The sequence below is a fragment of the Anthonomus grandis genome, chromosome 16 (assembly GCF_022605725.1).
Source record: "Anthonomus grandis grandis chromosome 16, icAntGran1.3, whole genome shotgun sequence".
Taxonomy (NCBI): Eukaryota; Metazoa; Arthropoda; class Insecta; order Coleoptera; family Curculionidae; genus Anthonomus; species Anthonomus grandis.
In genome coordinates this window covers 8,699,230-8,711,542 of record NC_065561.1, presented here as the reverse complement: position 1 = coordinate 8,711,542, position 12,313 = coordinate 8,699,230, and the positions used below count along the sequence as shown (strand labels likewise).

Sequence of the window (12,313 nt, the reverse complement as noted above, 5' to 3'; positions counted from 1 at the left end):
CAAGATTAACGTGGTGCCAAGAACATGTTAATTGCAATCAAGAAATATGGGCCACAGTTCTTTTTACGGATGAGTCTCGATTTTCATTTTATCTTGATTGTGGTAGAATTCGTGTCTGGAGAGAGGAAGGAAATTAAAGTCGTTTGCGTCATGCCCGGGAAGTAGTAACGCAACGTGGTGGATCACTAATGTTTTGGGGTGGCATTAAACTTGACGGAAAAACGAACCTCATTTTTGTGGAAAATTAAATGACCTGAATAATTTATAGGGATAATATACTACTGCCTGTAATTGTTCCATATTTACACGAAATGGGCCCAAATTCATTGTTGCAACAAGATAATGCCCCACCACATCGAGCACGGCTTGTACGAATCGCTATTGAGGAAAATCAAATCAATCTTCTACCCTGGCCCCCTACCTCACCGGACCTTAATCCAATTGAGCATGTTTGGGATTGGTTAAAAAGGCAACTTCTTCAACGATTTGACTTTTTTCAAAGCGCTCTGGAGCTTCGTCTTGCTGTGACACATGTTTGGGAGGAGTTGCCCCAAGAATTAATTAATAATTTAATTTTAAGTATGCCTAGGCGATGCCAAAGTGTTATTAATAATAGGGGTGGACCATCTGGCTACTAGTTTAATTTGTATTTGGTAAATTTTTATTTTTATAATTTTTTTTAATAAACGGTAATAAATGGGATTTTGTTCTTTATTTTTATTTGGGCCCTAAATTATGAATAAAAATTATAATCTACAAAAAAAAGTTAATAATTATATTGTTATTTTATTCAAATAATGTCAAAAAAATTGCAATAATTAACTTTTTTCTAATCTTCTCAAAAATATTAACATATTTGTATGTGTTCCCTAGACCATTTTGATGTGTGTATGTATAATTAAATTTTTTTATTAATTTGCTATATGATTTAAAAGCCAGCTCATTTATATAATCAAAATAAAAAGCGAATGCTAAGGATATATTTGCCTTTTGGTGTTTAAAAAAGTAAGAAAACATTTGTTTACATATTTTGTTAGTGAGAGATGCCTCCAAGACAAGATGAGGATCCCTAAGTCTGTTCAACTATGACAGAGAATCGAAAATCAAAACAAGATTAGTGAAATAAATTTGCTATTACTATAACTAATCCCCCTTAGTATTAATAAATTATTGTGTGTTTTTTTCTATGGGTGGAAAAACTACACATGGTATCGATTTAGAAACATAAAATATCTGAAACAAGAATAAGTTGTAATAACGTAGTCTGGGGTAAATGTTAGGCCAAAAGGGCGAATCAGAACTACCATGTTCTAGTTAAGCGGTTCGGTCCTACAATTTAAAAATCTTAAATAAAACCGTAACCTATTTGTTTTTAAGTCAGGGTTATTAAAAAAAATTAATACAGAATATAAGAAGAATAAAATATAAAATCTAATTTTCAAATCTAAATATATCGGATAGCATAGCAACCATGCAACTGGCTCTCATTTCTTTGAGCTTTGACTTTTTTTTAAATATTTGGGATATGTGTATAAGCTATGAATCTGATTAATTTACAAAAGAAAATATTTTTTTAACTTTTAACGGTTTAATCGGAAACATCTACAATTTTCTTAATTTTTACGGAAGCCGCGGCGGGACTACTTACTTACTATAGAATTCACGAAGACCCTGATCCAACAATGGCAACTCCAACTGGACCAATATTTGACATATTCGATCAATTTGTAGCTATCTTCTAATAGTCAAAAGAGTCGGTACGGTGTGATTTGTGAAGTGCAGCAAGACTTGTTTACTGCTCCAGATGAGTATGCTCTGGCACAATGTGTGCTAAGAATTTGAAAATATCTGGAGAGATAGCCGAGGTTTTCCGAAGAAAGGAAATTGGAAAAATTCAAGAGCTGCGTTCGTCTAACTTCTGAGTCGGGAAAGCACTCAAGATAACCGATGAAGAGACTGGTAGAAAAAGTTCCTTTCCTGGTTACCAAAGCGGCGTCATATCAGAAGCCAGCCTATAAATATATTTGGGAAGCTTTGTGTCTCCTAAAGGAAAAGTTATTTCCCGGGGACCTGAGAAGGTTGGGAATTCCCAAGCTGTCAATGTGGATTCGATAGCTTGGACCGGAGAATGAATGGATCATGTTAGAAGTAGTCAGGTTTATAGACGTGCAAGTTCTGGTGTGCTATTATACAGGGTGTCCGCTAATTAATGGTACATGGAAAAACCACAGACTCCTGATGTAAAAATATTACGATTTAACTATATTTACCTATATCCAAAAGTTGATATTAACTGAGATACAGAGTGTTAAACTTAAAGCTTTTTTTTTTGTTTTTCCCCAATAACTTTAACAAAAGTTAACTTTTTTTCACAAAAATTTGTAGTTAGGGGTTTTTTAGGTCGAGAAATTCATTTTTTTTACAAATTGAGTGTACAATGTAGGGGGCGCTGTCTGCGACATCTTTTTCTCTTTCATAAGGTCATAACTTTTTTGTGCTTAACCGTATTTAAGTTTTTATTGAAAATAATACTTTTTTAATATTTTTTACGTAATATTTAATATATTATATATGTATATAATTTTAAGTAAAAAAAGTATACTAAGTTGAAGTCGCTCAGAGTTACCGTTTTGGAAATATTTGTATTTAAATTATTTAGTGCACCATGCACTCGACCCCGGCTGAATAATTAATATAATCGGGAAATATTTCGCTTTTTTAAAGTAAGCTATGAGAAAGCAAATGCACTTTAGAGACGCAGTTGTTAGGAAACCGCCATGTTGTTGTTTCTTGATTAGTTTAAAGTTGTCAGAAAATATTTAATTAGTGTTTTCTGTAATTTTGCATCCAGTTTGCTGTTTTGTTGAATTTTTAAATTTTTCGTAAGTTGAAAATGCCGAGGCACAATCTTTTTTCAAATGCCGAAATGAGGGATATGTTGTGTGTATATGCGCAGGCAAATTTTAATGGACGCGAAGCCTATAGACGATATTCAGAACTCTATCCAAATCGAAGACAACCTGATTTCAAGATCTTCAAAAATCTTTACGATCGATTAGGAGAAACAGGTACATTTCGTCCTAAACGGAATTCCTCAGGGCGCCCGAAGGTTATAACTCCAGAACAAGAAGAAGAAATTCTGGTCCGCGTGGCTGAAAATCCGGAAATAAGTGCAAGATATGCTGCTGCGGCAACTGGAGTAGGCAAGTCATCCATTTGTAAAATATTTCACGAAGAGGGTCTTTATCCGTATCATTTCACTCCTGTGCAAAATTTATTAGGAAATGATTTTGCGCCCAGGATAGAATTTTCCTGTTTTTGCCGTGCCCAAATAAATGCCGACCCCATGTTTCTGAATAAGATACTATTTACTGATGAAGCAACGTTTACCTGTAGAGGCATTTTCAATTTTAGAAATAAACACACATGGGCATTACAAAATCCACATTCAGTACACGAACGTCATTTCCAACATGAATTCAAAATTAATGTATGATATGGTATAATCGATAATCATTTATTGGGCCCTTTCGAACTACCGCCCAATTTAAACAGGGAACTCTACCTTGAGTTCCTAGAAACACATTTACCAGATTTTCTCGATGATATTCCGCTGGACATAAGGCAACATATGTATTTCATGCAAGACGGAGCGCCAGCACACTTCTCTAGAGCTGTCAGAGAGTACCTGAACAACCGTTTTCCTAATCGCTGGATAGGTCGTGGGAGCCAGAGGCCATGGCCGGCGCGAATTCCCGATTTTAACCCGCTGGATTTTTGTGTATGGGGCTATATGAAGTCGCTCGTTTACAAAGAAATAGTGAATTCCAGAGAAGAACTATGGCAGAGAATTTTATATGCTGCACAAAAGCTACGAAACGAACAATTATTTTTTTAAATTAGGAGATCTTTCAGCAAAAGAACTGTTAAATGTATTGAAGTGAATGGTAGACATTTTGAACAGTTTTTGTCAAAAGCAGATCTATTTTTTTACTAAATCTCGTCACAGTTTCAAAATGGAAAAGTTATCAGTCGCATAGTTAAGTTTGTTTTTGTTAATGTTATTTTCTTTCAATAGATTTTCTAGTGTCATAGTTATTTTAAATAAAGTTAATTAAATGATAATCCAATTTTTGTCTGCATTATTCTCAATGACTTATACTAAAACATTATTTATGATGTAAAAAATGATTGGTAAAGAGTAACAAGACATTATTGCTTGCTTGAGCTGCTGTACTAAATAATTTGAAGGCAGATATCTCGAAAACGGCGACTCTGAGCGACCCGAAAGTAGTATACCTTTTTTACGTAAAAAATATGAAAAAAGTATTATTTTCAATAAAAACTTAAATATAGTTAAGCACAAAAAAGTTATGACCTTATGAAAGAGAAAAAGATGTCGCAGACAGCGCTCCCTACATTGTACACTCAATTTGTTAAAAAAATGAATTTCTCGACCTAAAAAACTCCTAACTACAAATTTTTGTGAAAAAAAGTTAACTTTTGTTAAAGTTATTGGGGAAAAACAAAAAAAAAGTTTTAAGTTTTACACCCTGTATCTCAGTTAATATCAACTTTTGGATATAGGTAAATATAGTTAAATCGTAATATTTTTACATCAGGAGTCTGTGGTTTTTCCATGTACCATTAATTAGCGGACACCCTGTATATTAAGAGTTTAAACTCCTGAACGCCGTTATCTCTAGAATTGCAGAACCTTCTGCCGATCTCGACATCCACCATCATTAAGATCATTTCCCTCTTCCATGGTTTTCCGGCATTCGGGAAAAAAATTGAGAGACACGTGGCAGGTTAGAGAATCTTCTAGAACAATGGTCTAGCTAATATATAAAGAGCCCTCGCCACTAATTAAATCGAAATGGCGCGAATTTTAAATCGAAATAAATAGTTGGAAATAAATACAGTGTAAATAGGTGCTTCTAGTAGTCTTAAGTTATCGTGTCCTTTTTTTTTTTATTCATTTATTGACCTTGTGCTGAGCACATTTAGTCACGAAAAACCTCTATATATTATAATTTTTTAGTACTTAAACTAAATCGGACATAACAAACGACCATGCCAAGTCTGGGACTCGAACCCAGGGCCACACGACTGCTAGGCAGGTATATACCCACCGCGCTGCCGGGGCCGGCAAAGTTATCGTGTCTAGTAAGTACGTTTGTAATATCGTGTATTTTAATTTACGCTTCAACGAACGTTAAAAACGCTACAGTATTTTCGTCTTGCAAATTTGATTTTTTTGTGAAACAGTAGATAGCTGTAGATATAGATCAAAAAGATGTAATTAAGAAATTATTATCAGTTAAATTTAAAGTTAATTATCGATGGATTTAATGATTTATTTAATAAATACTGGTTTTTCGCTTACAAGGATATTTCTTCGTATTTATCAATGTCATCCCTTATAAATTTTTGCAAAAGTTCCACTATATTTAATTAAATATAAGAACAAAGAAGTTTGATGATATTTATACATTTAGAATATACTCTCCTTAAAACTTCTAACTTGTGGATTCCATACAATGTGTAGATAAAAATATTTCTTAATAATAATTTAACCATGTATATAAGAATCTTTTTTACTTCTTTATTCAAAAATCGCAAATTCGCCGTCGCAGAAAGTGAAGAAAGCAAACTTATCCTAAAATTAATGAAGATTTTTTTTTTTTTGGGAAAACCAGTAGCATACAAAATATTTTCCAAAAATATTTATTTCAGGATTACACAGCCCTAATTAAAAATTTTAGATACCATCGTTCCCTAACTTCTTATTGATAGGTTAGGGAAGAGATCAAGTGGATACAATATACCCTTATTTCTCCAAGGCATTCGACAGATTACCTACAATAATCTATTGCATGAACTAAAGATGATTGGGATTGATGAAGCTTTATTGTCTTGCGTCAAAAGCTACTTGTACAAAATAAATCTACGATGTATCTTATACTAAACAAGTAGCATATAAATTGAATATCTGGTTAATTAGAATGATTGCAGATATACTTAGTATACTAATTCATTGCCCGCCATAAGAGGAGAGATCTTATCACTTACAATATCATACATGAGAAATCTGGAGCTTCAGAGGTACTTCAAAAAATCATTATTCATTCAACTAAGAACAACAAGAGCTACTAAAAGTTTTTACTACCCAATCAATCATACTAACTATAGTCTTCATAATTTCCTTACTAGAACAATCAGAGTAGCAAACTATTGACCTTTGGAAAAAATAACATGATAGAATAGAAATAACGTTGACCTTTTGGAATCTTGTAGCAAATGGTCATGCTTTAGTAAACATTAGTTAGAACATATTAATTATTATACTAAATCATTTTCTCTAATTCTGTATATGATATATGTTACTTAATTAATCCTGTTGTATATTACTGTTATGAATTTAAAAGTTTGCAACACAAGTGTAATTGGGTTTCGTCGGTTTATAAATAAATTAATAAATAAATAATAATCAAATGAGTAGCGACACTGACATCTAATTAAAAACTTTTAGGCTAGATGGATCAGCTTCCTATTATGTTTTTGCTGATAAGAAATTTTTTAGCAATAGTTTACTGACTTTCAGTTCAGTGAATCGGACGAAGAGATAGATACAACAGATTGGTCGTCTAGATATCAACGTCCCTTGCACTTTTCTCTTCTGCAATAGACGATTTTAAGACCAAATCCAATATAAGCCTTTCAAAAGATTTAAATAGAATCTGAGAATTGATTGTGCCATATTCTAGTATAAAGAGAATGAATTTTTAGAGCCTTGTCAAATAATGGGCAGCATTGTGTTAAACTACGTTCTTACAATTTGTTTTTTTTATTAGATATTCACATTTAGATTTCCAAATTAACATTCAATATACGATTGGCCAATTTCTTTCTTGGGTGCGGCAATATCCATATAACAGAAAATCATAGGCAAAGCCTAAAACTAAAGAGGGTACAACAATGCTTCACTGAGGGAGACTAGGATAACTACTATTTTTTCTTTTTAACTTGTGTCTTAGATTTGTTTGATTTCCGTACCCAAGATCGAACTTAACCAGATCTATATATGCATAAATATTTCATTTACTAAACTTACAGCTAAATCGTTTTCCAATATTTGCATTAACTGTTCTTTAGATATTGGTCCAGTACTACAACTAGCACGGCATGAAAATTTAGGGGGTTCCTCGAACATCCGTTGTAGCAACTCTTCCAACTCAAAGGTGTTATCAGTTAACATTGAAGTATGTTGTTGAGTATCTCTGTATTGAGGCTCAGTTGTTACCGATGCTTCTAATCCGGCAGGCGACGTAGCATTGTCAAGCTTAGGACCGGTTGAACAGGCAGCTCGGCAGGGTCTTGGTCTAGCTCCTCTTGATTCAGAAGAAGACTGAGCAGACCTTGGTCTTAAGTCATTAACATAAATGTTTGTGTCAGCTTGTTTTGACGAACTTTGTCTATTCGGATCATATTCGCGTTGGTGCAAACAAGGTGTTGATTTACCACTTTCGTAGTGCTTTCTGCAAATGGACTTACAGACAAAAGAATTATCATACTCATAATACGGAGTGGTTAATTCAGGTGAGTAGTTGTATTCTTCGTTTAGATCGTGGGTGCTCGTTGGAACGCTAGACATCTTTCTTTCTGCTGGTTTTTTCCTAAACCAGTTGACTAGGTTGCTCGACTTCTTCGGTAGAGTTGTCTGAAGTTTTTGCGGTTTTTTAGAGGCTTGATCTAATAATGAGGTAATTAATTAAGAACATATAATTTACCAAGTATAAGCATTTTACCTTCTTCCGGTTCATCAGATTTGAACCAACTAGCAAATCTGGCGGGACCGCTGGACTTTTCAACTGTAGGCATTTTTTCAAGAGCCTCCGCATAGTTTCCAAGATTCTCTTTACTTATTGTAACCGTACGTGTTGCAATTGAGGGACTTAGATCTTGTGCAGTATTTTCTTGAACAACCTCTTTTGGAATAGCTTCAGTATCGACAAATTCCACTTTCGGTGTTGACCAGTCTTCCAACGACACAGATTCTTGTTCATCTAATTTTTCGGATGCTATTTCTATAAACTGATCTAAAAGTAAAATAGTTCATTCAAGTTGATGGCCCATTAGTTACTTTTATCTTACCATCAGTGAAATTTATGGACTTCCTAGGTCTTGACTTTGACATTCTCTCATCATCTTCTGCATCTTTAAATTCTTCTGTTGGACCCTCAGTAGACTCTAATTGGTCAGAATCCACGTTACTTACCTTTTCAGATGAGTCTATTTTTTTATCAGCAGTTGGTGGTTGTGAATATACTTTGTTTGATACGGCATCCTCAACTTTTAGTAACTCAAAAGGTATTGTCTCTTCCTGTTCCGAAATAATTTCTGTTTCAATTGTTTTATTTTGATCTTGCTCTGCATCGAGAAACTCGTCTTCAGTAGCTGTGTTACTTTTGTTTTCACGTGACATTATATTTTGGGTATCTATTTGCTCTGACAAATTCTGGTTAACCAATGTATCATCACCTTCCTGTTCTATAGCAGTTTCGTCAGGTATCGGACTATAAATCGTACCAGTTTGTAAAGTAGGTTCGATAGCTTCTTCTTGAATTTCAGAATCTGTATTAATATCACTAATATCTTCAGCAGTTTCAATGTTTATCGCGTCAGCTACATTGCCACCTGTGGCACATTTCGCTTTACATTGATATAATGCTTTTGCAAGATTTTTCGGTGTTGACTGTTCCAATATTGGAATGGATGGTGGAAGTCCGACTACTTGCCCAGATAATACTTTTGAAATAACGTTAGACCCTTTAATATTTTCTGGAATTTCTAGTTTTTCTATACTTTTTTCCGAATCAGTGGTCCATTCTAAAACCAGCTTTGGTTTCTTTTTTCTTTCACTCGCACCGGCTTCTTCTAATAGACGACTTGCTTTTGCTGCCTCTGTTTCTGTTATACTAGGTATTTTTGTTTCTGATAGAGTATCATCAGTTTTATCTGGTACATCTTTTAACCATTTAGGCATGGATTCCCGAGGTGAAATATCTTGTGGCATATAATATCCTGTTGGTATTAAATCTTGAGAAGTTTCATGATCCGTTCCTGTAATAACTCCTCCAGTTTCTTCCCCAAATAAAGAAGGTCGGTCTCGTGCATTTCTACAAGGAGCCATACACTTATGATAAGCCCTTCTTGTTTCGGTAGCATCGTCTTTTGATCGCGCTGAGAAAAATGCTTCATCTTGAGTGTCATTACCAAGAAGACTTTTGTGAGGTGTAAGAGGCTGACTTAAAGAAGTATCTGTTGCTTCATCAGATTCTGGTTTTCCTTCTTTAACTAGTTTATAGATTTCGCGTTCACTGTGTTCTATACTTAAATCAAGAGTGTCGTCTATCAACGAAGCCTGGGAGGACAGTTTTTCGGGACTTTTTGGTAAATTACACCTTGCTTTACAAACTTTTACTGCAGGTTGCGTGTCTTCTGTCTTAGGGTATAGTGTGGACGGTCCAGGTATTGCTAATTTATCTTCACTTATAAAAGCCTTGGGCGAATGCTTACGCCTTTCTGGATGTATGCATTCTAAGTTACAAGGTGGTTCTTTTGTTCTCCTAGAAGGGGCACTTTTAAAGCCTTCAGGTGTTATGTATATCTCACCTCTATCTGCAAATAATCTTTGACGTTCTATATCACTAGGAGTTAAAGAGCGTTCTCTTGGTTCTTCCTCCTCGCGAGCCTTTTCAGTAAGCAATCTTTTTATTTCCTCGGGGGTTAATTCTTCTAGTTGTTCAGTCTTATCTATGTTTGGTCTTACTTTTCTAAGCATTTCTTTAAGCTCTTCAGAGTTTAACTTATCAAGCTCTTCCGGAGATATCTTGGCAAATGTATCGGGAAGTACTTTTTCTCTTTTAGGTCCTAATTCTCTCTCTATTTCTTTAAGCTGCTCGGGAGTTAATTTTCTAAGACCTACATCAGTTAGTTCTCCCTCCGTTAGGTCAAATTTTATTTCTAAATCTTTAAGTTGTTCCGGGCTTAATTCTTTAAGCTTGTCTTCCTCGTCACGACTTAACTCTTCTGGTAACTTTTTTAACCCTTGTGTACTTAACTTTCCTAGGTCCTCACTAAGTTTTTTACCTAATTCTTGGCCTTGTTGTTCAGCTAATTCTTCTAATTCTTGGGGCGTTATAATTTTGAGTTTATCAGGGCCTATCGGTTCAAGTTTTGAGGGTCCTTCAGCCAACTCAAGTTCTTTCTGTTTCTGTAACTGCTCTAGCTTTTCAGGAGTTAACCTTTTCAAATCCTCAGCAGATAGTGCTTCTTTTTCGGGGAATAGCTCTTTTTTTAAATCTCTTAGCTCTTCTAAGCTTAACTTTTCAAGATCTTTAGATACTAATTTCTTTTCTTTTTCTAGACCTAATCCTGGTTCTGATATTTTTTGCTTTTCAGGTGTCAATTCTTCAGGAGAAAGTTTTTTACTCTCTTCAAGGGCTTGTTTCTTTTGCAAATCTTTTAATTGTTCCGGACTTAATTTTGCAAGTTCTTCAGGCTCTATTGCTTCTTCTTTGGGAGCTAGTATCTTGCTTTCTTTAAGACTCAATTCCTTCTCTCTACTTTTTTCTGATTTTTCATAATCTTTACTACCTAATTTTTTTGCAAATTTCTTTAATTGCTCTCTATCTAACTTTTCAGATTCATCCTCAGGCATGAGCTTTTTAGCTTCTTCAAGGCCTAAATCTTCAGTCAATTTTTTAATTTCACTAGGAGTTAATACTTTGACTTTTTCTGGAGTTGCTAATGGTAATTCTTCTTCAGAAGCGAGTTCCTTCTCCAACAGTTCTAATTCTTCAGGACTTAATTGTTCAAGTTGCTCAGGAGTTAGCTTTTTTGCCTTTTCGGGAGTTAATTTTTTTTTTAACTCCTTAATTTTTTCTGGAATTGTTTCTTTATATTTCTTAGTTAACTTCTTAAACTCTGTGGGTCCTAACTCTTTTTCAAGTTCTTGAAGTTCATCAGGGCTTAATTCCTCCAGGTCTTTTGAAGATAATCTTTTACTTTTATCATGTGCTAACTTTTCTCTTAACTGCTTAATTCTGTCTGGGATGGTTTTTTTAGTCTTATGACGCTCTTTAGGTTCCAACGCTACTTCTTCTGGGCTTAGACCTTCTTCTTTAAGCTGTTCTTTCTGCTTATCTAGCTTCTCTTCTGTGGGTATATATTCTTCGCTTTCACCATCGGTTTTTTGAGTGGGACTCTGCATAGGTTTCTGAGAATGAATATTTATGTTTTATTTACCTGTATGTAAGAAACTGGGTTTAATAAGAGTTAAAGTTTACCTTTCCGTGTGCGTCAAATTTGATTTTTTCTTGATCTTTATCCTTTTCCGTATCTGAAATTGTTTGTTCTTCAGGCAATTTTTTTCCAAAAGATATAGCATCAACCTAATAAATAACAACTATTTCACAGAACTGTCAGTAAGTCGTTTTTCCATTCATACCTTATCTTGTATCATCTTTTTACTTTTTTCATCTTCCGTTTTTGCTGGTTTTTGCAATCTTTCCTTGCCTTTATCTTCCGCAGAGATTTTATCTTTCATAGCTTTATCTTTAGGGACAATCTATAACAAATTACTAATGTAATATTTAGCAGCTTTAGATTGCAATATTACTACCTTTTCTATATATTTTTCTTTGCCCTCAGGAACTGTACCTTCTTCTTTTCTTTCAGTTCCTTTTTGGTCAAGAGATTCTCTACCTTCAGGTGTCTTTTTCGTAGTTACTTCCTCTAATCTGTCTACTTTACGTGGTTGAGTTTCAGGAGGTTCTATATCTATAAATGTATAACAATTTTTGATCTATCGTCTAGAAGGCTAAAACATGATCGTAATTATATGAAGCGTCCAGTCCGAATATATTCTTATAATTTACCACGTAGTCAAAAACAAAAAATCAGTGCCTGAGATATCCGCCACGCATCTCAACTCATTTTTTTTAGAGACTTTCATTAACCTTTTACTTCAAATTAGGTTAACTTTGAGGTGGGAGGGAGAAAATATAATATATTCGGACTGGACGATTCATATAATTACGATGAAACTTCACTTAAGGTAAGTTCGTTTGATCGTTTAATTATATTCATGTCCAGTCCGGATATATTCTTATAATTTACCACGTAGTTGTTTAGAGAAATTGTGGTAAGAGTGGATGAAAATGGAGCAAGACACATTAATTTTTAGTCTAGATATATTTCTATACAGAAATATAATAGATTATATTTCTGTAAAAACAAATCAAGA

General features: G+C 34.2%; 1 protein-coding gene across 9 annotated transcripts in view; it reads right to left on the bottom strand.

Moving 5' to 3' along the window:
* LOC126745444 (golgin subfamily B member 1-like) overlaps positions 1 to 12,313 on the bottom strand; it is an 87,235-nt gene that overhangs the window by 48,987 nt on the left and 25,935 nt on the right. For all 9 annotated transcript variants that reach the window (XR_007663545.1, XR_007663546.1, XM_050453284.1 and 6 more), the window contains 6 exons: positions 11,690 to 11,847; positions 11,516 to 11,635; positions 11,355 to 11,459; positions 8,158 to 11,284; positions 7,812 to 8,102; positions 7,118 to 7,755 (listed from right to left, as the gene is read on the bottom strand). Coding sequence is in view for 7 of the 9 variants with exons in the window: in XM_050453284.1 (XP_050309241.1) it covers positions 7,118 to 7,755; positions 7,812 to 8,102; positions 8,158 to 11,284; positions 11,355 to 11,459; positions 11,516 to 11,635; positions 11,690 to 11,847 (4,439 nt within the window). In the remaining 2 variants the exon portion in view is untranslated. The remainder of the gene's footprint in view (positions 1 to 7,117; positions 7,756 to 7,811; positions 8,103 to 8,157; positions 11,285 to 11,354; positions 11,460 to 11,515; positions 11,636 to 11,689; positions 11,848 to 12,313) is intronic.